The sequence below is a fragment of the Strix aluco genome, chromosome 8 (assembly GCF_031877795.1).
Source record: "Strix aluco isolate bStrAlu1 chromosome 8, bStrAlu1.hap1, whole genome shotgun sequence".
NCBI lineage: Eukaryota > Metazoa > Chordata > Aves > Strigiformes > Strigidae > Strix > Strix aluco.
The window spans coordinates 33,139,457-33,165,923 of record NC_133938.1 but is presented as its reverse complement, the minus strand read 5'-3'; the positions used below and the strand labels follow the sequence as shown (position 1 = coordinate 33,165,923).

The following is a 26,467-nucleotide window of genomic DNA, read 5'->3' as shown; positions in this document are numbered from 1 at the left end:
TGAAAAGCTAGCTCCCTCAAGGGTGATGCCTACTTGAAATTAAACTGAAAAATTTTAGCAAATTCCTTTCTACTTTATCAGACTACCCCTTTCCAGGCCGAAATCATGACAGCTTTCAACAGCACTCCTCTGGGACTGACAGGTTTGACGGGAGCATGGCTCCATTAACGTTAATGGACGTCATCCTGATCTTTGCTGCTGTGAAAGCACAAAACCTCATATTGCCATATTAATCCATCCTTCATGAATGCTGTCAGCAGTTTCCAGTGCTGCAAACTGCTTGCAGCTCCTGATCCTTTGAGTAACTCCGTCTCTCCCGTGAAAGACCCAGCCTGACTTCTGCCTGGGGTAGAAGGTGCTGTTCCAACGCTTGCCATGCTACCGCTCATTGCATGCCTCAGTTTATGTATCTTGGGTTTTCTGACTTCTTTTCTCCTCCCACCTAATAAAGTGGCAGATGATGATGAAGCCATTATTTAGCTCCCTTGTTTCTATATTAATTTTCAAGTGCGGTACATGACTTGCAGAGACACACCGCTGTGCATAGGACACAAGCAAGTGAATCAAGGAGGTCATTACTTGGTTCCTTCTACTACTTTGTTTCTTGGCTAAAAAGTTCCTGAGGCTACTTTACATTTGGCCTATCTCATAGTCTAAGTACTACGAAAACTACAGTGGTACACTTCATTTTCTGTCATGTTATGCACAAAGGATCGCATCAACTTAACATGGCACCAGGAGCACAGGCCCACAACAGTGCATTCCCAGGTCTACCTCAGTGGTAGTTCAGAGGAGTACTTTGGCAGAGGAAATAAAAAAAATAAAATTAAAAAAAAAAATATTGGTGTGCAACCAATAGAGTTATTTTGTGGGAAGTAATTTTTCCATAAAGATTTCTGCTTCATACACAATCTCTACATCAACACCATGTGGAAAACAAGTGACAACTCATTACGGTTTGCACAACTGGCTTCCTTGTATGCAGGTCATCCCCCTCCTGGGACTACAGACCAAGTGGGGAGGACAGCTCATTGGTCAGCTAAAGCTTTTCCTGCTCTAGGTCAGACTTCTTCTACACTCCTTGGGGTTAACACTCTTTAAATGAGGAGAAGTATGGGAAGATTCAAAACCAAGTGGAAGATACTGAGTACCCCAGACTGCTTGAAAAATGATTCTTAGGAACATGGGGGCTCATGGATGTGTGTTGCATGGGGCAGGGGGAGGATCAGAAACCTTAAAACCCTCCGGACCCTGTGAAGAAAGGCAACTCTCCACTTCTGCTCTGTTCCATCACAGCTCCCTGACAAGAAGGTCAGGGACTCTGCAGCCAGCTCCACCAGTGAATCCCCCCAGCCAGGTATGTGCTGTCAGCAGCTGGTTCAAGCATGGGGAAATGTACCACAACCTCAGAGGCCATTTCGTTACCTCAGAAAGACTCTTAAAAATACAACCTCAATATCCTAAAATCCAGTCACTGCTAAACACCCAATTTCCATCTCACTTGCATGGTACTGTCTTTAATTACACAATCTCCAGATATTTTAAACTCCATTTGTATTTAAGATCTGAGGAAACTCCATAGAAAGATGGTATTGAAAAAACAGCCACATGATCATATAATTAAGGACTTTTGTGCACTTGTCTAATTAAGAAGCTAAAAAACAGTGCTGCTGGTGTGCACTCATGTCTTTCAGCTACCCAGATTTTTGCTTGCTGAAACTATATAACTCTATGTATATGTATATACATACACACACTTTTTTTTTTTTTTTTTTGCATTTAATTAACACGTAACTTTGAGCCAGATGCCAGGTTGTTCAAAGGAAACCATTTCTCAGGTGGAGATTACAGCCACAGTGCTCTGCAGGAAGGATACTCAGTAAATGCAATTATCTAGCCCACTAAAAAGATCAAATTGAGAAATGAAAGCAGGAGAGAGATTAATTAAAGGAACAGACAAGAGGAAAACAAAGGGTCTGTGCCTTGAAAATATTGCTGTTCATATGAAACTACCAGGTAGGTTTTTGGATAGAGGTCACACCGTCCTGCCCCAGCATCCCCACACCACGATGGGAACAGCACAGGGTCAGCCCTGCACAGGCCTCCCTGCATCTCGAAGGAGCTGGAAGTTCAGCATTTCCAATCACTTACTACATTGAGCACCACAAACTTATTTTTAAACAAAACGGTGCCAGCCTGCCCTGAAGAAAACACTCTGCACTGCTCAGAAACTGCAAAAGCAAAGCTTGAAGAATTGGCTTCATGGCCACAGACCTCTTCATTGTGGAAGGGAGAGAAGAGGAACAGCTGGGGAGCAAACCTGCACATATAACATAAACTGCAACACAAGAAGGGCTAAAACTTCTCCTATGATCCAACTAGGTGGTAAAACCCTAGCTAGCTTGTAGGCAGTGATGGTAAGACCTCCTTGGCCACGGAAGAGAGGTGGGTGCTGTCCTCTTGCCTCTCCACAGCGCATCTTGGAAACTATCTTGATACCAACCCAAAAATCAGCTCAGCCAATCTAGATAGCACAGTGCAGCCAGGTCAGAAAGGCTACTTCAACTCCATTTTACTGCTCCTTGTTTTAAACTGTCCCTTTTTAAAATTATCCCACCAAGCACTAAATATTTAATTCTTGTCAGGTTTTTGAATATCATTAACGAAACTCCCAGTCTCTGCTGACTCTCTCCCAGCCAGCATCTGTCTACATACTCCATTGCAAAACATTTATCATTTAGCACAGAACCTGTCAGGGACTATTCAGATTCCAGAAAAAAAAACCCACAACTAATTGACCATTACTGTGAGCATCCCTTGTACAGCAATGGAGGTCCTGCTTCTTACAGCCCCACTAACGTATCAACCAATTGCTCAAGACAGCAAAAATGTCTCCTGAACTGAGCTGCCCCGAGAGTTCCCTGGGAAAAAAAAAAAAAAAAAAAGAGTCATTACCACTCCACGCCCCCAAAATTACACATTTCCTATTATTGCAAACACATGACAAGGTGTCTTCAGTTTCCTTGTCAATAAAAAAGTCGATTCCTCTTTACTTAACAAGTAATGCCATTCTCAATCAGTCAGCTATTAAATGAGATTGTTGCCCCGCAACATAGGATTTGAAATGGATTTTCACATCCTTTCTGCCTTTCCTCTACTAACATTAGACTATCAAATTTTCATTGCTCATGTACCTCAAAGAATATTTGTAAATCAACAGCTATTTCATTTTTATTATTTGCATTATGAAAGGGACAGGGTAATTATCCAGGATCAGTAACGTACTGGGGATTCGTGATGAGCACAAGTGTCTCCTCATTGCTAGGATTTCTGGAAACCAAGAGGGGAGGGGAGAAACTAATCAAAACTTGATTTATAAAATACAGCACGCATTTCCAGATGCAAAAGATACAAAAGTTAATTACATTACTTACAGGCCATCCAAAGAGCTACAAAATTAACCTCATATTTTACTCTGGTTACAATGTTGAGTTAATTTGCTATCTCTGAAGGATGTCTACTTCCCTGAGCAGCATCCATGTTGCAAAAGCTTTAGATAAAGCCCCAAGAGCAAACACCTACCACCCACACCCACCGATGGAGGCATATCGTTCAAGCAATCAACAAGTAACAATGGGAACACCCAAAGAAATTCCCGGCAGGGGAAAGCAGCGAGGGACTGCCTGGCTCACAGCCCTGTCCAGTCGCAGAAGAAGTCTGGTTTAACACCTCCATCTCACCATATAAGTCAAGCCACAAATTAACTCCCAAGTCTGCAGCACGCAGTCGGTGCTCTTCCACGCCACCTCATGCTGTTAACAATCTCCTCCCTTGTCCCTACTGTCATCACGAACATAACCTGTTTATGAAACTAAAAGTACTCGTCCCTGTTCCCTGCCTGCTGTCTTGTAACCACATCAAGGCCACTCTGTGCAAATAATACATGAACATGAACATTTAGGATATGCTGGAAGCACAAAAATGACTAGGTAGAAAAGAAAAAAGAAATTTAAAAAAGCTAGTGATTTTCCATGCCTTCTCCCCTTCCCTCTGGGGAACACTTTTAAAAAGAAAGTAAAACATCAGTGTGTGAGAAAAGGAAGTTTTTAATAATAGCTAAAAAAAAATAAATCAAAATAAGAAATGTGTGCTTAGAGCACTTATATCAGATGAGGACTTTCAGCCTAAAAAGATGTCAAGAGGCACCCCGTTCCTACAGTTAGAAATTCGATATACACTTGACGACAAAATACAGGGGATTAAATGTATGTAATTTTAATAAATACAACCATTAATACAATTCAGGAGACTTCAATGAAAAAAACTACACCCCCTATTTTCCCTTTGAATAGACCAAGATCATTCCTGAAATCATGAATCCTGAAACAAAGGCGACTTCATGCTATTTCCCAGTATTGCAGAACACGAAGTGCTCCGCACCTCTGCCACCTGCACAGCCCCTTGCAGCGCTCCCATTACAAGAGCAGAAAGGAAATATGTAATTTAAGAGCACCCTAAACCTGATCCTTTTTGCCAGAGCACCCCCTCATACAGATAAGAAGAAAAGGCACATGGCAGGGCACGATTACACCCACTCAGCAGAAGCCAGGCTTTGTTTTTTATAAGCCAATGAAGCAGCAATCTTAACATTTCAATTTTTTCCAATTTTTTTTGGTGCAAGCTCAAGACAGAATGTCACTAGTCTTAGGCCTCAGACCAGGACAACATGCAACTGCTGGGTTATAGGATTTGTTTAAAATACCCACAATGTCTCAGTGTTTTGGAGAAATACCTAGTGGAAAAATGCCTTCTATGTTAGCAAACCAATGTTTAGCTGTAATCTGAGCACACAGGACAACGAAGAATTTCGGCAGCTTTTCAGAAACCAAAGTTTCACAGCAACAAACCTGTAAAGGCATCTTCAGCCGTGTATGCCAGGGTACACAAATACTTACTGGTCAGGTATCTTTTCCTTGTATTTAACAGGTATTTCTACCAGTAGATATTCCTACTATGAAATTACAGCCTTGTGTTGCTAAAATGAATATGCATCCATGCAGTTTCACAAGGTTTACCTGGGGAATCAGAGAACTATCCGCCAGACTGAAGATTTCCTGGCCAAATTTCAGCCTTTGAGGTTTTTGTTTGTTGATTTTGGTAGGTTTTTTTTTTTTTAAAACTTTGTGGCCAACAAATACAACACTTGGAAAATGGCAAAAGGAACACTGCAGTAGTTGAAAGTATGTGGCGTTTTTACCATTGCACTTACAGGTAGGCAATGAACACCAAGGATTCTGTCTTTAAAAGATTAAGTAAATAAAATAAGTTTGTCTGTACCATAAAAAAAAATAAATGGATTTCCTTCAGCACCAAGGCTGCCAGAAAATACATCCTGACTTCTTTCTAGCAAACACCAAAGGCGGATGTATGCCTCTATTTATAGTACACTAACGCAATTGTGAAATGCATACCCCATGTGCTTTACTTGTATTCAACTTTGACTATACTCTTCATGCAGCTAAACAGCTTATGGAAAGGGTCACTCCCAAGAATAAAAATATGTTAAATTTCTCCACATATCAACTGCTTGCAGAGACTTGGAGGTGGCCTCAGAGCCCCCCATCCTCTGGTACCTCTCCTTTGGGTGCTGTGACACCGATGCGCAAACTGCACAAGCTGAAAGCTTACATTAAAGTAAGAAGCAGGGAAGTTACAACCTGTCTGTGATTAATTTCTCCCACCAAAATGGTGATAACAACTGTTTTTCCAGCTTGGTTCACCTTCTCTCTTTACACCAAAGATGCTGAGTCTGCGTGTGTATTGTGCCAAACCCAGGCATCGCTGCATGGCTGGTAACAAACAGTGGCTGTACCAGAGAAGGTCTGCATAAATGCAGTGCACTTGAACTGAGTAGAATGACTTTGCAGAATAATCCCCTCATCTAATACTATGACAAGAGGTTGTAAACACTGCAAGACGATGAACCACCAGAAGAAGGTAACTATCTAGTTCATTTATGGACACGTGCTCTGCTTTAAGCCCAACTCTCCTTAAGGTGTCAAGCCATTTCAAATTCAAGAGAAAAACTTACAAAATTATGGTTTCAGGAAAAAAATGTAGGAGTCACCCCCTCTTCCTTCAGTTTTCCTACTGCAAAATTATCTGCACACACCACTCCAAAGCTAAGTTAAATGTTTGACTTTGAACTGTATACTAAGGTTAAAGGGTTGCAAAGAAGGGCACTTGGCATCTTCTGGCTAGGTGGCAAACACTGTTCAAGCTGCAGGGATTATTTTTTAAGGTAAGGACTATATAATACTATATCAGTTTAGTCATTTGATAGAATAATCTCAAAGAGTAGCAACAGAAAATAACAATTTGTTTTGGTAAATTTAGTCACTTGTTCTCTGCTTACAGGTAGGAAAACCTCAGCGACATTTATATGGCAACGATCTGCTATTCATTTGGAAAAGTAATCTCATTTAGGGTCTTTCTGAATTTTTTCAAAGGAAAGAACTAAAATAATAGGAGACAGAACTCCAAATATGCACCATTTTTCTTTATTGCTCATTTTTTGCTTCCTGCCAGGAGAAGTCATGACTAAGAACGGGAAGGCTTTATCTGGCAAATCAGTCCCTCAATTGATATAAACACAGCACCTCCCCAGAGCAGGACTGCCGTGTACCTGAGGGCGTAGCGATGCAAAACCTCACCCCGCCAGCGACTGAGAACACTCCTCCAGCACATAAGGACAAGTGATTTGTTTCTGTGCAACTGCTCGGTTGATCTGCTACCTAGCACGGGCTTGCTCACTGGTGGTGGATGTGATCAGCTTCCGAGGGTCAGTGTTTTCTTCTCCTTTCTTTGTATTTTGATTTAAAATGAACAAAAAGCTTCTGTAGCCTTAAGGTCAATGGTATAGAAGAGGTGGCAACTGCTGCGTGAGATATGAAGATAGCAACAGGGAAGTATGACATGTCTTTATCCACGTTCAGACAATTGCTAGCTCAGTCATGCCCAGTCCTGACAGAGTCCAGAGCTCTACTAAAACAGACTTTATTCATCACAATGTATACAGCACTGCAGGGCAGGGACAAGCTCTTTAATTCTCTGTGAATGGGATCCCCACTGCTATCACTAGCGTTGGGTTCCACAGGGATTACTATACCTGACCAAGGAGCGTCCTCAACCACTGTTGTTGCTCTACTGTCCTGAAACAATTTACAACTAAGCAATTTTCCAACATGCAGGTATTTAAAGAGCTACTCTACCATTTCTTCTGAACAAGTTTTCTTCACTGCTGGATCAGTGAAACTACATGCTGAAAATCAGTATTGTTCAAAGCTGCAAGGTATCTTCTTGGAGTCTACAGGAAACTTTCCATTGACTTGGTTCTCATCCCTAAGGACCACCAGACCAGCATTTCTTCACTTGCAGGTAAAAACAAAAAGGGGAGGAGGAGGAGAAGGGAGAGCTTGTTCAATCACAATCATGATGCGTGGCCAGCAGGGACAGGGAAGGGATCTTGCCCCTGTACTTGGCACTGATGAGGCCGCACCTCGATGACTGGGTTCAGTTTTGGGCCCCTCACTACAAAAAGGACATTGAATGACTCGAGCGTGTCCAAAGAAGGGCAACGGAGCTGGTGCAGGGTCTGGAGCACAGGTCTGATGGGGAGCAGCTGAGAGAACTGGGGGGGTTTAGTCTGGAGAAGAGGAGGCTGAGGGGAGACCTCATGGCCCTCTACAGCTACCTGAAAGGAGGGTGCAGAGAGGGGGGATGAGTCTCTTTAACCAAGTAATGAGTGATAGGACAAGAGGTAATGGCCTCAAGTTGCGCCAGGGAAGGTTTAGGCTAGATATTAGGAAGCATTTCTTTACAGAACGGGTTGTTAGGTGTTGGAATGGGCTGCCCAGGGAGGTGGTGGAGTCCCCATCCCTGGAGGTGTTCAAGAGGCGGGTCGACATAGCGCTGAGGGATCTGGTGTAGTTGGGATCTGTCAGTGCTGGGTTAACGGTTGGACTGGATGATCTTCAACGTCCTTTCCAACCTAGATGATTCTGTGAAATTCTGTGAAATTACATAAAGCTCACAATTAATGGATAGATGCTGTCAGTGCCCTGAGTGCACTAAGAGGCCATGACCAGCCTCACGAAACCCTCATTTGCATCTTCTGCCCATGGATCCGTGAGCTTTGTTTCGGCTGAGGCTTGGGCCTTCACCCCTTGCCAGAGCAGGTCTGACTGTCTCTAGTCCTGTCTCTGGTCTCCTGGAGGAACCTCAACCCCACATTGCAGGTATCTTCTCTCCTGAACATAGCCCTCGGGCAAGCTCCAGCTTGTCCCCAGTCCTGTCTCCAGCCTTGCCGCCCCCTGCTCCTCACCGTGCTCCCTAGATGGACCCTGGACCTGGCTCGTTGCCGTGCCTGGGACTGCTGACAGACCCTGCCACCAGCACCCTGCTCTGGCCCATGTTCAGGCCCCGTGGGACGGCACCTCAACAGTGCCAGCACTGCAGGTGCTGAGGTCACTCTCAGCTCCCGGCTCGTCCCCCCTCGTGAGGCAACCCTGCTCCTGCTCCAGGAGAGATGCTGGCCCATTACACCTTCTACAAAAGGCTCTTTTTATATTCTTTATATGTATCTCTATAAATTTACATGCTGGAGTCAGATGAAGAGCTTGTTTTGCTACTACTCTCTGAGCAAACCCATGGCCCAGAACGGCTTCTTCCTTATACTGCAGAAGCAGTACCTTTTCCAAAAGAGCTGTAAGGATGAGCCCCTTCTATTCACAAAAGGTGAAAATACAGAGTTTTAATTCATGTGGAAAACACTTTCTTTGCACACACTGATCACAAATACATGACTAGACAAAACCTGAGGGTGGGGTTTGGTTTGGTTTCCATTAAGTCCCGTTGTTTCCTCATGGGAATAAATTGGTAAGTTATTGACTTACCAAGGGTGTTCTCAGTGTTACATAAATACATCATAAACCTAGATAACAAATGCAATTTTATTACATTTCCCACACGAACATAACACCAAAGTGATTTTTGGTTCTATTTTTCTCTCTCACTTCCTGAAACACGTCTCTAGGACTGACCCGTGTTTACTTAGATAAGAAGCAGGCTATCACCAAATTGGGTTGGAACAGAGTGGATAAAAACAAAGATCTAAAAATATATCTAAAAAAGTATCGTTTCAACTGAATAAAAAAGTGAGGGAAAAGAGTCCAGTATAATTCTGGAAGATGCTCGTGCACTTCAGCCCTACTCATCTGCTTTTCTTAAGCCTTCAAGCACTGAAGCAAGAGCTGCTTTATAACATGAGCTGCTGAAATCATGAACAACACTAAAGCTATCCTTTCAGGAGCTTAGCCGGAATTTGAATTTCAGCATTGAAAATCTCCTTTGAAACTCACTGTGATATTTAAAGTTTTGCACCACCAAAACTGGGTTTTCAGACAGCAGGTGCCTACATGTCACTCACTTCCATGGAGCTCCGATTAAGCACTGGATGGAAGGAGTGCCTGTGGTGGTACCACAGATATTTGTTTGTGTTTGAAAATGTCTTTAAAAAAAGGTTACTGTCTCAAAATATCCAGTATGGTATCAGGACACTGCATGGTGCTGGTCTCCTTCTGCATAATCACTACTGTCCCTAAAATGAGTAAGGTCTGACATTGCAGAAGCATGTCAGGACAGCCAAAGGAGCTGAAGCAACGACTATTTGAGTGCTAACCAGCTGACCAACAGAGTCAATAAAATAAATGCTGCCAGGCAAAGTGAGCTGTGTGTCTGTGTGAAGCCCGGTGCAGCAAGGCCTTCTGATCCCGGCAGGCATGCATGCCAACGTGACAGAAATTACATTCCTTAAGCTACCTCTTTCCAGATGGTTTCAGTTCAGTGAGGATGGCCACGCTGAAAGATAGTATGGCCAGAAGAAAAGATTTCTCATTCTCATCTTGAACAATTTTTTAACTCTGACAGTTGAGGGAAAGGGAAAGGTAACAGGAAGGTGTTATTCACTGAAAACACTTCTAATATATTTTTCTCACTTCAAATTCTATCTTAAAACTTCCCAACTTCAGATCTTCAAATGGCCAGAAGATGACCTGCAGAATTTTGTGCACAGGAACAAGGCGGTTTTAGGAAGCTGATCACATACTGATCAGGGACATCTGAACAGTCTGCCAGGCTCACAGATATTTTAAAGCATCCTGAGCAACAACCTGAGCCTGAAGTTTTGAGTAAGATGATACTTCTAGGCCTGTCAATCAAGGAAACAGCCTTCAAAACAAAGTAATCTCTACAAAGGTTTGGGCACAATATTTTTTGAGATGATGACACCTATTTAAGAAAGGTGAGTCATAGTCCCAAATTCCCCTTGCTATTCTCTTCCTGTATAAAGTGGGCATGTTTTTCAAGTTTCAATTATTTTAGCATCTTTTGGCACTTAATTCAAATGCACACAAGTCAGAGTTCTGCTGTCTTGGGCAGTGGAGTGAGATACCCATGTGGATAAGATGTGGCAGACATGAGGAAGGAAATACTTGACTGTCACAATGCAGGGGTTAGCAGAAGTGAGACAAACCCACAAAACATAGTAAGAATGAAAATACGATGAGCTGATAGAGTGTTTGGGATTTAAACTGTGATATTGGTGAACAAGAAGTCAGTTGAGGTGACAGCTACAGAGCAGCGTATTTGTTTCAGGTGGCTAAGTTGAACTCTTTGATTTGTTGGGAGAAGGGAGTCCTCCCTGTGAGATGGGTTGTTGCTTTCCTGACACCACAGACCGACTGCCACCCTACAGGACAGGTCAATATTTGCCACAGTTAAATACTCTAACCTTCCTGCTTGGCTTTTGAACTATGGCATTTTCAAAAGATTAGGGAAGAAATATCAACACAGGAGAAAACCGTTGGAAAAAAAACAAGTGAGGAAGAGCAGAGATAAGGGCATACACGTCTGCAAGTGATCTGACATCAGGTCCCTCACACATCTTCTCCATTCTGTCCATCTCTAAAACTAGGGTGGGTCTGTAATAGAAACCAGGAAAGCTGTGAAGGTACTTCACAAGCTGTAGTGTAGTCAATTGGATACTACGTGCATCGATCAGTTTTTCAATCTCATTACGATACCTCAATGCTAAAGATTTCTTTTCCTTGCATTCTCCCAGCTGTCCTGAGACAAACTGCTTTATAAACTATTGTGCTTTGTGTTCAGCTTTATGTAGACTGGTTTGGCAACTGGAGCTGCTGTTAATAACATGAATCCTATCTGGCAATTGCAGCACGGATATTCCCAATTTGCCAGAAGATTCCTACCTGCCATGTTTACGCTCACTTTTGCAAAGCACCCAAGAGCTCCATATAAATATCTGGTTTAGCCTCTCAGATTAATAAATAAATTCTAAAATTGCTCCTTTTCCACAAGAAATCACATTACCAGTTATTTTCTTACACAAAAAAATACGTCAATAACCCTCTCCTCAAATAAACATCCCATGATTTTTTAAAAAGGCGCAAATAAAATTAATCTACAAGGGACATTATATTATTAAAACATATGCTGAAATCAACAACTCTCAAGGCTCTATCATGGCATTTTGTTCTTCATTGGTATTTACATTATTATAGTTCTTATGTATTGCCCTGGAAATCAGCTTTGAAGTGGAATGATGAATAAATGAAGATTTATTATTACTATCCTTATTAGAGGGATTTTAAAGTCATTAGAGACCAACAAGACATAATAATCATATTATATTCAATCTTCTCTAGAACATCTCCTTTGATAGGCCTGCTAACTCAGTTATTTAAAGATATATTACAGCAAAATGCAGTGTGCCTTCTACAGTTCGGGATAAGATGGAAATTTTTATCTTTTGTTTTCAGTTAACCAGAATTTGTTCTTACAGAATTCATGGGTTTCCTGGTGGGTTTTCTCAGTTTTAAACGCTAGAGTTTCAAATTTACAGTGAACACCTGGCTCAATGTGTCTGCTCAATTGAAAAAAAAGGTTAAAAGCTAGGGAAGAAATAAGGCACTGGAGCACAATCTTAACCTGCAGTGACTTTTAAAAGTGAAAAAAAAAACCTCACAGAAGCGATGATCTCTCAAATAGTCAATAGACTTGGCTTCAGCCAACCCCACCAGGGTAAGAAGGAAAAAGCATCTAGAGGCTCTGAGGAAGAACAGAAGCAGAACTGCACCACTCTGAGCAGTTCAGAAAATAGTCTCTGGATTCAAAGTGACATCTACAGCTGAGCAAACACTACTTATTAGGGAAAAAATATCCAAACAATGTATACCTGGAAATTATTTCCTTTTCTTCTAAAGAAAGGTGGATAAACCGTAAGACAAACATTACAACCCCTGAAGAAAGCTTTGGAAATGGTTTTCTAGACAGGCCACCTTCTGAGAGCTTGGAGGGAGGACTGCAAAACAAGTATAAGGCTTGTGGCATGTAAGCTGAGTGACAACAAAAAGGCAGAGGGCAAAGCTGCAGCCATGTTGGCACTTGTAACTCTTGCGTGGCTTCTTTGCCTACTTCTCTGAAAGGAAGAGGAAAAAGGGATGAAGGACTAGAAGCATCTTCACAGCAAAGGAAATCAAAGTTGGCAATGCAATGATGATGGCAACTTCTGCAGCATGAACAGAGAATTGATAGCCAAGGCACAGAGAGCAAAGAGCTGTACAGGAATTATTTAGGTCCTTTCCATCCTTCCTTTACTCATGGAGTCCTGTACCATGAGCTTACCCCAAGCTTGGAGACATCACCATTTACACAGTTCTGAGACGACCTCAATGTCTTCTTCAGTTCAGACAACTGTTTCCCAGCCTCCACTACACATACAGCAGGCCTCTTCCATAGCAATAGTCCTTGTTTAACCACAACCAGACAGGTCTTCTCTCCTCCCCCCAGCAAACACTCTCATTATAGTTACAGCTTTTTCCATCAGTTACAAGAGGTAACCTTATAACCCCAGGCTATGACTAATCCCCTTCTCTGCCCTCTGAAACTTCCACCATTATTCAACCTTGATGGCAGAGATGGTGTTGAGCAGGCACAGGGTCTATATCACTGTAGACTGGCACTGGCAGTTCTTATTGCCCAGCTGGAAAACAAGTGCAATGGTATCGATGCTGATCTAGTTTATTCCCCAGTAGCTCCACCTGCTACTTGTGGAGCTGCAGTTATAGCAGTGGAGCAAAGTGGGAAAGCTCTTGAGCACCAAAGACAGAGCTCACAGAAAAATCACATGAACAACTGCCTTGTTGCCAGTGCACTTATTTGTGGAAAAAGAGTGGTGTGTGGGAAAGCGAAGGTTTTTCAGCTATTTGGTTAATGCTTACAGCCATGCACCTCAAAAAGCCCTAAAGGGCAAAAACACCCCAGCAGCCTAAGGCATAGGTAAGAGCAAAACTGACCAGAACCAAATAAAAGTATTTTCATACCTCTCCTCGCTTAAAATGACCTATTTAATATAAAAGCAAGACGGAAAGTACAATCCTTACTATTGACTCTTTCTGCCTGCAACTTGACTGGAAAACTTGTCTTGTTCAAGGAAAAAAGAAGAGCAGTGTTTCCATCTCAGGTGTTAGGCAAACAGCAAGTGGCAGTACAGTGTAAGCCACATCTTTCAGATCACACCAGCTGCCCAGGGAAGGCAGCACCAGCACGGAGGTATTTTCCTTTAATTCTGCCATTGCTGTTCCAAGTCCTTCAGCATTTCCTCCACTTGTGAAGCATCTGAGGCAATCTGGGCTACTACAACTACAAAGCTCATAGCTGCTAGTTCTGCATAGGTGCCTTCGTCAGATTAGCCCCCAGACGTGAACACTGCACATGTCTGTCATCTATGAACATCACCATTTCTGGACACTAATACTTTCAGGATGTTATCAATGCTATCACTACATCAGCCACCTTCCAACCCCACTTGTCATCTCTGTTTCTTTTACTTTGCTGCCTCCTTCCCCCAAACCTCTTACCAGCTGCCTCTTTCCATTATCTTCTTGCTCCTCATGAACCATCCCATTTCTCTGCAGCTTACCTTGGTCTTACTCTGCCTAGTCATTCTGCAGTTAATTTTCAATCCCTACAGGCTGCAGAGATACTTTGCTCTTGGCCACTGGCTGGATGAGACACTTCTGTCCCTTCCCAGAAATAAAGAAGGAAACATTCAGCAGTTCTTGGCACCTGGAACTGGACAGGCAAACGCATTATGGAAGTGCTGCAGTGCTTTTTAACCTTTGTTGACTCTGTGCATCCTTCTGTATCTCTGGGAACTTACTCTGCTGAGATTTGTCATCCTAGCTGAGATCGCCTGGTCAAATCTAGCACGACTATGCTCTCTCTTTGCAGGGCGTTGATGATGACAGCCCTCTGATACAGCGCTGACTTCCTCCCTGATGACTTAAGGCAGAATATGTTACGTGGAATTAATTCAGGATTAAAAATATTAAAGTTTAATAGAAAATTAAGTGGGCAGAATACTCTGAGCTTTCAGATCTAACTCATAACAAACAATGCAATTGCCACTACAGTTTCCAATATGGAAGAAGGGGGAATAGAAACAGTATTTAGTCTCCTATGAAAGAGCTCTAAGCATTTAGCAAGTCCAGAAGATTGTTAAGAAGGACTATAAATATGATGTTGAGGTGTAATTTTCTTGCCTCTCTTTTTTATATTAAAAAATTGTGTTCAGGAACTATGCAAGGTATTGTACACATGAAGCATGCAGCTTCCTGCTTCTGGGCATCTAAGCGTCCTGTTGATCATTTGTAAGTCCCAAAAGGACAGCAGTAAAGCCAGGTACATGCCAGCTCACCCTTCTCATACGCCCAAATCCTGATCTGGAGGCTGTCCCTCAGCAGCAAGGGAAAAACACAGCTTTTGTCTTCATTTTGGTTACCATTCAACAAATCGTTCAAGTCACAGACTCCAATTCTTTGCTAAAAAAGGATCCAGTGCATTGAACTGGTTCTTTAGCAATGACAAACTGTGTACCTAAACTAAAATATGTGACAGAAATTGGTTAACAGCAGGTAGCATTCCTGAAATTGATAGGTTTCTGTAAAGCACGAAACAGCTCTCAAATGAATCTCAGAATAGCTAAATGATGCTGCTGACACCAGTCCAGCTCTATGAAGTGGGAACCCTTTAGAATTCCTTCAGCTTTCTTAATCCTCTGCCTCCAGAAGTTACTTTAGGTTTCTTGTCATTAAAGTTATGATCTTTGGCCTCCAGCATGCAGTAAATCAGGAAAAAAAATAGCTGACACACACATATTGCCAAAAATTGCTCCCTCACTAAATATTAGCTAAAATATAAACTCAAATTCCTCTGAGAAACTAATGGAGCTTTTTGTTTGTGACAGCACTTAAAGCCTGTTTTAAATAAAAGCAACACACTGAACTCACAATTCCAAACCCAGCTTCTCTCGGGTTAGCGAAGGACCATACACAGGAAAATAACCCATTATTTAGGCCTGAAGTTTGCTGAACAACTACTTTCTCTTCAGAGTATGCCTCTAGGTATTCTTACTTTGGGATCCACTGTGGGGAGCAAGCTAGCACCCAGAAAGGTTGAAAAAGTGAAATATCATTGCTTTTGAAATTAAAGAGAGATATTTTTTGCTGCTAGATGCGTCATTCCCACTTCTACACAAACAATTGCTATAAAAACCACCAGAGAAGAGAAGTTTGGCGTACTCAGTAGCAAAGCACCTATTTTAAGAATAACAGTACCAAGTTAGCTTATTCACAGCTGACTTAACTTTCAGATAGATATCTGGGCAGATCTAGAAATTTCATTTCTGAACGGTCTCCCAGATAATTCCTAACATTTAAAAACTGAATTACAATTTAGATCATTACCTAAAAACCACTTAGCATATACTAACAGAATCTAGGGGGGGAAAAAAAAATAATGAAGTTGGCTATGCATTTTATCTCATATCACTTTACTTTTCCTGATGCAGATGTGTCTGTGACAAGACCTGGATCACAGACCAGTCTTCCCATACAGTGAAACAGATGTTCTCATCCCACGCTCAGAGCCTCCCAGTACCACTGAATCCCTCACAGAAGGTTATTTTTAGTTTCATTGTACCTTCAAACCCTGTTTGCTACAGGATTTCAGAACTAATGTTTTATTGCTTTACAGGACAACAGTATTAAGGAATTATTTTTCTTACTGAATAGATTTTTATTTTTAGGAAATGAGTCAACTATTCTGGTACCTAATGACAAATATGTAACAGAGACACATATATGAGGGGGTTGTACAACTCATTGTCTTTGAACTATTCCAGGATACGTGCAGTTGAAGACAGTGCAGTACTGTACATCACTTAGAATGTTAATTTTCCACTAAGCATTTCACCCCGACCTCTGTTTCAGCTGTCATGGTACCGTCTCTTTGAGGGGCCAACTGCACTATCATCTTGATTTATTTTAACATGCATTTTCCTTTATATTCTCTGAAAGGTTAAGGCTCCCAAATATACCTTCCAGCACATTCATGATGTTGGAGAAAGATGAAATCCTGCAACACTTACCACCAAACACATCTCCATTCTGATAGTTTTTCCCTTTCTGAGTTTCCTCTTCGTTTTGAACAGTAGAAACATGCTTGGCGGAGGCACAGCCCATAGCTTCATTCAGACAGCTCCAGCTGGACCGAACCACAAATCATGTCTAGAGACGCACGCTCATTGTTTTAAAAATAATCCACCTTCCCGCGTGGTTGTCACGTCACTTCTACCTAAAGACAGCAAAAGAGAGAAAAGTATTTAACTACATATGTTGACAAAAGGTTACCTCTAAACGTAGAGCTTCAAGAAAACAAATAATGGGGTTTGTGAAGAGGAGTACAAGAGCACAGGCTGTCTCCATCATCTTTGGTGTTAAAACCATATTCAAGAAACATCTGATATAGGTAGAGGATGATCTGATATAGGTAGAGGATGATCTGATATAGGTAGAGGATGATCTGATATAGGTAGATCAATGCTGCCTTGGGACAGGAGCACAGTAGTTGAACTCAAAGTCTCTTCCAGCCCTATTCTTCAATCCACGGCTTGAAGAAAGCAACACGCTCACAGATGTTTCCCACCCACCCAGCTATTCCCACAGAACACTTTTTTTTTTTTTTTTTTTGAAAGGAGAAACTGGCAATAGATGCTCCTCTTGTTCCTTTTACCAATCTACCCTTCAAGCCAGATTCCTTACAAGGTGTTATAGTGATTAAGAGCTGCTAATTGCAAGTGTTCTGACAAAATACCCCCCCCAAATCAATTAAAGATCTTATGTTAATAGATGTGAAAGAGGATAGCCAGCTGTATTATCTTTTTTCTACGTGTTCATTACTCTAGTGGATCCATTAAACCTCCACTACTCAAAAAGGCAACTATCCCCATCTTCAGACAGAATAACACTCCCTGAACAATCCAGATGTCACATAAAACAAAAGGGGGAAGAAAAAGCTAATTTATAGCTGGAATATTTTATGCTAAAAAAAAAAAAAAACCAAACCATTAACCGTTTAATGACTAAATGGTTCCACACTCAAACAAAACCAACTTCAAAGCTGGGTGAATGACCTGGCTTGACAAGCCAAACCTTTTGTAGAAGAAGAGCTAGAGGAAAACAAGAACCACCCCTTTTTACTGAGTTGTTCAGTACAGCTATAGCATAAGATCATACACACCATTTCTTAACTCATCATTTCTGGGTATTTACTTTAAAAGAATGTGGCTCATTTTGCTCCATGCCGACCACAAGAATTTTATCTACAACAGCAGACGGGCACTCTTACCTAGGATACAGCAGTATCCATCCCACCAGAAACGTATACCCCCGAAGAAAGTCTTTTGAGTTTTATTTCCCTGTGTGCCCAGCACGAACAGCACACCTGCCCGTGCCAAGGCAGCACCGTGACACATCAGGACATAGTCCCCTTGCGAGGGACTTCCCTGCCCATCGCCAACGTCACAGAAACAAGGATGTGGCCAGCTGGGCCGAGAGTGATTCTGCTTCTGCTATTGCAGCTGCAGGTCCCCTGACAAGCGGCATTTACCATGCAAGGGGAAGGACTCTGGATGCAGAACCACTCCTCATGTCTACTGAGACTAGCTTCTGCCTTCCACCTTGCTCTGCACAGAAGAGTGCTTTTCTCCCGTTAAGTGGGGCATTCCACTCAAAGTGTACAATGTGTATATGCTCAGTCCCTGTTCTAAGCAGTTAACCCTCCCAGTCACATCTGTATGTGCATTTTTTCTTTATGTGCAGTACATTCCCCAACATGCTTTCTCCCTTTTTCCTTCCTCCTATATATGCACACTTGAGCATAAAATTTCTTATTACCCCATCCTTCTCTTCTCCCTTAGCCACAGCTAGCTCCTCACCCAAAAATGCATTATTTTAAACCAGGTCTTCATCTCGCTGTCACAGGGTGGGAAATGAGGATCTATACAGATTTCAAGCATCAGCCACACTGTGCTTCCTTAGGAGGTAGGTCAAGACACACAGAGGTGTGGGAGATGGAGGAGAAATAACAGACTAGGAAGGGGAACTGCCAGCTGGACTAGAAATTAAATGTGGGCTTATTTTCTTAGAGGATGTAAATTTGCTTAAAGAAAACAGCTTTTAATAGACCAGCTGAAACAAACGAGGGGGTAAAAATGATCAGGTTTTTCACCACAGAGTCCCTATTTCAGATTTCAGATAAAAGCAGGAGCCTCAAGGTAAGCAGAGCCTGAAAACAGTAACTTTGATTTCTGATTTAAAATATAACCAGTTATATTATCCCAGGGAAAAGGATGTGGCCAGCTATGGGACAAAGAGCAAGGGGAGACACGATGTAATCCCAGAAAAGACAAAGAGGTGTGTAGGCGAGACTGCTAACAGGCTGTATGTGGGGGAAATCACTGCACACCACAAACCCAGCATCTCTGTCACAGAACAGCCGAACTGCACTCACAGAAGTACCTGTTGGATGAATTATGCCGTTGCCTTATTCAACTGTTTTTCCTCTTTCTGTCTCTCAGCACGGACCATTTACAAAAGGGGAACAGCTGCTTAGTAATAAAAACCAAATGTATTTCATAACATAGCAGCGGGTTGGTTTTTGGGAGGGGATTTTTTGCAAAGCCTTATATATAGCCAACATGCAGCAAAACAAATTGCAAAATATTTAATTGTTGATTAGTACCCAGGAGGGTGATGGTCCCGTCACCCAGGACCGGTGAGCTGTAGAGGCAATCAGGACGCAGAATGTGAATGCAGAAGGATAAAGCTCTTTGGGGGAAGGAACTAAAAAAAAACATTAGCCACCGTCAAATCTCTCCCGCAGCATCTTGGTAGCACACGCCAACCTCACTAAAAATATGGTCACGTTCGAAGGCATGCTGTGATTAAAGGAAATAAACAGGAATTTAACAAACTGGAAGTTTTACCTTTTACATTAAAGAACAGTAATCACAGGAGTATCTGAAAAAACTACACAACTAATACTTGGATTATGGAGGCAATTTCTCCTGGTGCCTGGAGACTGGGCTGAGAAAGTTACTCCAAAATGACCTCCAAGATAAGTCTAACACATGTTTCCAGGCACATTTCTTGGACTACTGTTAACATAGTGCAGTGAAGACGGATGACACTGTGACACGGATAACAAACATAACCCGGAATTAGCAAAGGATTTAAAACAAACAAACAAAAGAGTGAGACAAAACCAGCAATAATTTTACAAGAGATGAAATTCGAGATACACGACACTGTGATGCTCTCCAGCCTTACACTGCCCCCAGCCTCGGGTAAACATCTCTTGCCCGAGTACCAAAGCCCACAGTGACAAGGTTTGGGTTTCGCTCAGAAATGAGGTGCTGGTCTTCATTCAGCAGGATGCCTGCAGAGGGTTCTGAGGATGTGAAATGCAGTACTTCAAATGGCAGCATAATAACACATCCGTTCCACCTCCTCCCCCACTTTTCCACAAATATAATTTTCCCTTTTGTCTTTCCGAGCATTTTGGGGGCATACATATTTTTAGAGGCCAAAAATAAAAAGAATAAGAAAACCTCAAACCATTTGCAGTTCATGTTCACCACCCACCATCATTAATTATCAAGATTTGAGAGGCAATTTACAAGCTCCAATCTGCAAAACGCTAGTGAGAAAAAAATCACTCAGGCAGATCAAAAGTGTCTACACCACCCCCAAATTAAATGCAGCAGGTTTAAGATTAACATCTTATGTGCGGGTCAAGAGAAGACTATAGACACTCTCAGATGCTGTACTTTATTCCCCAAGTTTCTTCTGAGCTAAAAAAAGGGGAGCTCAATTCTTAGAATAGAAAGTGCTGTTGGAAACCTTAAGCAATTCCTTTTTTTTTTTTTTTTTTTTTTTTTGAGGCATGTCTATGTTGTGCTTTTTTACCAGCTCTTTCAGCACTTCATGAATCCACTCATCATCCCCTCACCTCTTATTTCTGATGGTTGCATCCAAGGCTGCATCCTTGACAAAACACATTTTTGCCTCCACAGCTGAAAACCAAACACTTAACAGCAAGTGGAGGATCTCTAGTGTTTCACAACAAATGTATGTTAATTAGTCTATTACCGCAGGTGTATTTGTTTTCATCTTTATTGCACTGAGATAACCAATCTTTCATCTTCTTTAGGCTGCAGATACATCTGAAAGTTTCCTTCTGTGTTGACCACACAGGAAATCAGGTTAAAATTTCACAAAGCTCAAGAGATCAAAGCAATGAGCTTCATGCAACCATGAAAAAACCCTAAGCTACAAAGAGAAACCACACTGGCTCTTCCTATAATACAATCTAGTCCAGGCAGAATCCAAGCCTTAACTTACTGCTATTAGTTAATCTTATTTCCTATAAGAAATAGTCCTGTTCGATTTCCATTGATTTTTTTTTTTTCTGTAAAAGAAGAAAGCAGCAATGTCTTCTGAATTTGCCCTCCATGAGAGTCATTGGAAGATAGCACCTGGGAGCCCTGCACTGTGATATCCCTCTTCCTCAGCAACCCTCCACCACCTCTGCCAGAAAAGATGGCTTTTGGGTTTTGGGTTGGTTTTTTTTTTTTTTTTCCCAACTGCCAAAAGGCATTTTTTGAGCCCAAAAGAGAACTTTTGCCTTTGAAGTGCACCGATGGCCTAAGGGGGGTGGGGGGACAGTAGAAAGAAAGATTAAAAAAAAAAATCATAAGCTCTCTTTTCTCCTTCTTCAAATTAATCTAACCGGCATTGCAGGTAGTTACTGGCAGCAGCATAGTTACATTGAAAATTAACCCACTGACTCGCTAAACGAACAGGGCAAGGTTACAAGCAGAATGAGAGCTGGAAACACTCTGGAGTAATACCTTGCAGCGGCTGACAGGGAAAAAGAAAAGTCAAAGTGAGTGGTGGTGCTGCTCTGTTCCTTCAAACCCATAGGCAGAACATGCTCCCCTCTGCCTGTTGATACTAATAGCCATGAAATTAAGCATTTTCTCCCCTTGTATGAATTGTTTCTCTCCGTGATGCCACATTTCTGTGTTTATTACCACATTTCAGCATCCTATTGGAAACATGCTGTTCCGGCCAGCTGGGCGAATGCAGCAGTAATCTCACTTGAAAGGGAAAAGAATGAGTGCAGTGCTATAAAATCAATAACGCACGAGGAAACGCAGAGAAAGCACACCATGGTTTTATAGCATTTTACTCAAGCTGCACTAAAAATACCATCGACAAACTAAACCAGCCCAGTTACCCAGTCAGATGGTAGAACTGCCATTTGCACGTATCCTCTCTTGGGAAGTCGTGCTCAGAAGAAATCATATTCGAAGCACTTTTCAAAGAGCAAAAGAGAAGGCTGCAATTTGACAGCTAAAGAGAGCCGACAGGAAAAAAAACAGAAGTTTGTCTACCTATTTTTTTCCCAACAGCGACAGCCTGGTTTGAATTAATTCTACTAATTCATATCATCAGGTTGTTTGTTCTATTACACGATAGACTTTGCCCCATTGAGGCTTATCTTACCTTTTTTATCAGCAAAATTAGCCCCTTATTTTCTTTTCTTTTGTTTGCAATCAGCATTTCTGCTGATCTAATACATGTTTTTTGATGTATTGAAGCAACAAGTGTTTTCCAAATAGAATAGCTCTCAACAGCAACACAACACTTCTAGGGAGCATTTTCTCCTTACTCAGTCTCAATAAGGAGAAATACCACCGGGGAGTCCCTGGGAAGAGATTTCACACATCACACAGTAAAATACAAATGAAGAAGGGAAGGGGAATCGCATTGCAGTCTTCCTCTTCATTCACACAGGGTGGAGTTAAAGTAACACCAGTGTGAAAAGCCCAACAACCCAGGAGCAAAATATGTCAGTCACAGGACCTACCAGTTTTGCTGTTTCCAAAGAAAATGAATTAAATTTTATTCTGGTTTTTGGTTGGGGGGGGTGGGGTGGGGGGGTGTTTCTGTGGGTTTTTATTAACCTCAAATGCTTTAGGCATAGTGATAGGAAGATCACCACCACCATTACAGGATGTACTTCTAGTACCTAATTTTCTTATTTTTCCTTTTTTTCCCCCCTGTTTTATTTTACAAGACTATGGTCTGGCAATACTGTACAGGGTTTTTTTCCTTGCACACAGAGGAAAAGCACACTAGAGCTGGTATGTTTCTGGTGAGAAAGCAAAATTTTCATATAACATATTTCACCTTCACAGACTCTTTCAAACCAGTAGCGATGCCACAGCTTCTCTTTACCATAGTAGGTGGTGCTACTCAACCAGAATGTCCAGAGAATCAGGACATTTATCCTGTGTACTTTCCCTCTGCAGAATAAACAAGCACTCTTCATTAAAAGTAAGATTACATGACAATAAGCTGAGAACACCTTAAATATTTCCCGCTACTCGAGGAGCGATTGCTATAGCTGTTTGCAAGGACAATACAGAATTGCAGCACGTTTCCACAACACACACAAAATGTTCAGATGTGCATTTGCTATCGAACATGTTTCAGAGCCAGTTTCACAGCTGGTGGGTCACTACAGCATCTCAAGTCCACTGCCCAGCACTTCTCTTTTGGGTCAGTCAGCACTAGATGATGGAAAACCCGACAGAAACCAGCATGAGGGACCTGATTAAAGGCAACAAGACCCTTTCCACTGGCTTTAGGTGGCTTGAGGTCACTTCCTAAAACTCAAATTTCATAGAAGAAAGATTGTTTTGTGTTTTATTTCCAAAGTGAAGTTAGAAATGTAGTGCTGGTGATCACAGCCCAGCCAGGCACACTGGTGTGATGGGAGATACTAGACAGGACTACAGAAAAGCCAGGTTCAATTTTCCTTAGTACATGACTTTCCTATATATCTAAGCATAATCTCCGGCACTTACCGTAATGGGTAGGGTGCCCAAGTACCTCTAAAGTATAAAGAAAACCAACAATAAGCTTTCCTATTTAATTTTATTTCTGTCTTCATGGTTTAAGAGCAAGATATGGTTTACTGAGCAAGAGACAGTAAAAGGCCCTGAGGTACAGGAACAGTGATTTATACAATGTTCTGTACACGTCTGTGTACGAGTCTGAGCACCATCTCCCTTTTGAAAACTCATTCCTTTGCTTTGCCATACTAAAAATAATTTAAAGACACAACCATTACACCTAGCCAATCAACCCTATCATTTAGAATTATACTAAAATATAATTACGTAGTAGCTGTAGCTGCACCATCAACAAAACCATTTGCTTTGGAGGCAGACCTTGAGAAATAATTACCACACTGTAAAAAAGCAGCTTCATTCTCTTAAATTTCCTCCTGCCCTCTTCCCACCAGTGACGGGGGATGCACCTCCAGATGCAAACATTGACTTTGACCTGGAGCTGAACTCTTTTTATGACTGACTCTCTCCCAGAAAAGCAGTGGCTCAACAAGTCTCTCCTAAAAATGAGAAGCACATACTTCTTTATTTCAACAGTAAAAGCATCAAATACCACACTGGTAGTACTAGACTTGGGACTTTTTAGACTCAGAGGTCTAAATCTTTATTCTTTGTCCTTCCACACTTTTATTTCTTCCCAAACTACTTCTTAGTCTTTCTCATGTGACACCATGACGGTGGAAATAATCACACAGAGATGCGTCAGCATGCTAGATGCCTCCAGCTGTGCGAGACGTAACCTCTTCACTCTGTGTGGTGATGACTAGCATCTTTCAAAAGTCAGTAAAAGCACCTTTTGCACCATCTTATCACAAATCTGGCACAGCTACGCTCTCCAGAAAAGGACCTTATAGACTCCTCGAGAGCTGGGGTGCATGCAAGAGACTCCATGTCTGCTCTTCAGCCCATCCAACCAACCTCAGTGCCATGCAGCAAGGCGACGGTGGCAGTGCAAAGTGATGCTGGAAGAGCAGCAATGAATTCTCCCTCTCAGACGCTGGGGTGTAGCATCTCCTGTTACAGCAAAACTCCTTTGAGTCTTAAGCCTGAAAGCACACCAAAAGCAACAGTGCTGTGCCACCAGGCCATGATGGGCAGGAGTAAGGAAGAGGAGCATGGCTGACCTACCATCCGCTGCTGCAGTGAGAAGACAGCGAAACCATCCCATCGCAGGGAGGAGGTTTGGGGCAGGGTGTATTGGAACAAGACTGGTCTATACAAGAGGAAATGCTCCTGCTGAGGGAAGGGGGATGACGATTTAGTCTCCTATGATCAAAGACCTTTTAATACCCACATGTATTTTAACTGTACTCCATACCTACAAAAAACCAGTGCACCTATGGCCAAAACAACCCAATAAAAATTGCCAATCCAACTTGGACAACCCAAAGAAACCATCTGACCTCTCGGGTTTATTTTGGATGCCATGGAAAATGCAGGGTCTCCTAGACACTGAGATCTGGAAATGTCTCAGTATGTTAACCAGTCAATGAGACAAGAGATGTTGGATGGATTACTGAATACCTGAGGCGCACAGAGACACACAGGTCACGTGAAGGCCTCCCAACAAGCTGGGCAAACATCCACCAACGCTGGAGCACCCTCTCAAGTACATCATCAAACAATCTTGCCATTAATGGATAATGGCAACTTTGATACTTCTATGCAGTCTTGTCTCAGACAAAGTGAAAAAATAGTTCCTGTGGACTTGTGTGCATTTTTTTTTTTTTAAGCACACGGATTCCTAATGCAATTATCTGTAATTGCATGTTTTCAGGGTCTCATCCCCCTTTAGACCCAGTGATCTAGCCTAAATGCTCTACAATAAAAAGACCCCCAATCAGTTGACTGGGTGTTCCCTAGAAAATCCTTAAAAATGTACACAAATGAGAGGACAGACCACACCATATCCCCCCCATCTCCAGCTGCATTGATGAATGACGACCGTAAATACAACAACAATTCATCTATCTCCACAAATTACCTCCAAACATACAGAATAGGATTATCCCAGCTCACCTTGGAAAACTACTTTCAGTTCCTCTAGCCTGACTCAAATATATGCTCTCCAGTTAGACTGTGTGCTTCCAGCTTTCACCTGAGGACCTTTCCTTGCTCCCTGGTAAGTTTGGCCTAATTCATCACCACGGAGGAAGAAGGGAGCAGCTGCAAGCCGGAGGGGAGCTGCTGGATATCTCTGCAGCAATACAGAGCCCATGATCTGCCCCCCCAGGTAGCTTCCAAAGCATTTTTCATCCAAAGAGCTGTGGTAGCAGCTACTTCATGTGCCACTTAGGTTGAAATTAAAACAAAACAACTTGGCTATGCAGAAGCCAAGTGGGTGAGATGCCGGGGACCTGCTGTTAACATGTCAGCAAGGAAACATTTGCCATATGCACCTCTGCTGTTTCTGTGCAATTAAAGCATGAAACAATTAAAGGGGCCGTGAGTTTTTTTTGGAGACAAACTAGAGAAAGAAGAAATCTTTCTTCACTAACCCGATAACACTTAAACAACAGAATAAGTGCAGAGATGCTGCTCAAAACCACGGAAGGTGACTCATCCAGGCCGGTGAGGAGTAATCCCAGCACAGGTACCCGTTCCCATGCACGGCTGCCTCTTCTACAGCTGAAACAACAGCTACAATCTAGCTAAAAATAATCAGTTAAAATTAATGATAAGAGCTAACAAAGCAGCTCATTTCACTCTTAGCTTTAGTGAACAATTCTATAGGGTTCAGCATTTCTACTGAGGACTTTTTTCACACAGTCAGGACATTTCCTAACTGTAGTCCTATGAAATGGCACAAGTAGGAATGAAAGGGATGCACACTGCAACCTGCATTCCCAAAATTACACTACTGACTGCTCCCTCCTGCTTAGCAGGGCTACTCCTCAGGATCAAGGAGGAGAAAACAGGATTTTTGGTGCTGAAGGCCACAGTATGGTATGGTTTGATCCAAGAGCCCTATCCTATTCGATACCCTATCGTACAGGTTATCCCCTG

The 26,467-nt window shown here is 42.1% G+C and overlaps 1 protein-coding gene across 3 annotated transcripts in view; it reads right to left on the bottom strand.

Moving 5' to 3' along the window:
• The window catches only part of C8H1orf21 (chromosome 8 C1orf21 homolog), a 126,985-nt gene that overhangs the window by 59,939 nt on the left and 40,579 nt on the right, over positions 1–26,467 (bottom strand). For all 3 annotated transcript variants that reach the window (XM_074833118.1, XM_074833117.1, XM_074833119.1), the window contains one exon: positions 16,568–16,773. In XM_074833118.1, coding sequence (XP_074689219.1) covers positions 16,568–16,661 — 94 coding nt within the window. In that variant the 5' untranslated portion in view covers positions 16,662–16,773. The remainder of the gene's footprint in view (positions 1–16,567; positions 16,774–26,467) is intronic.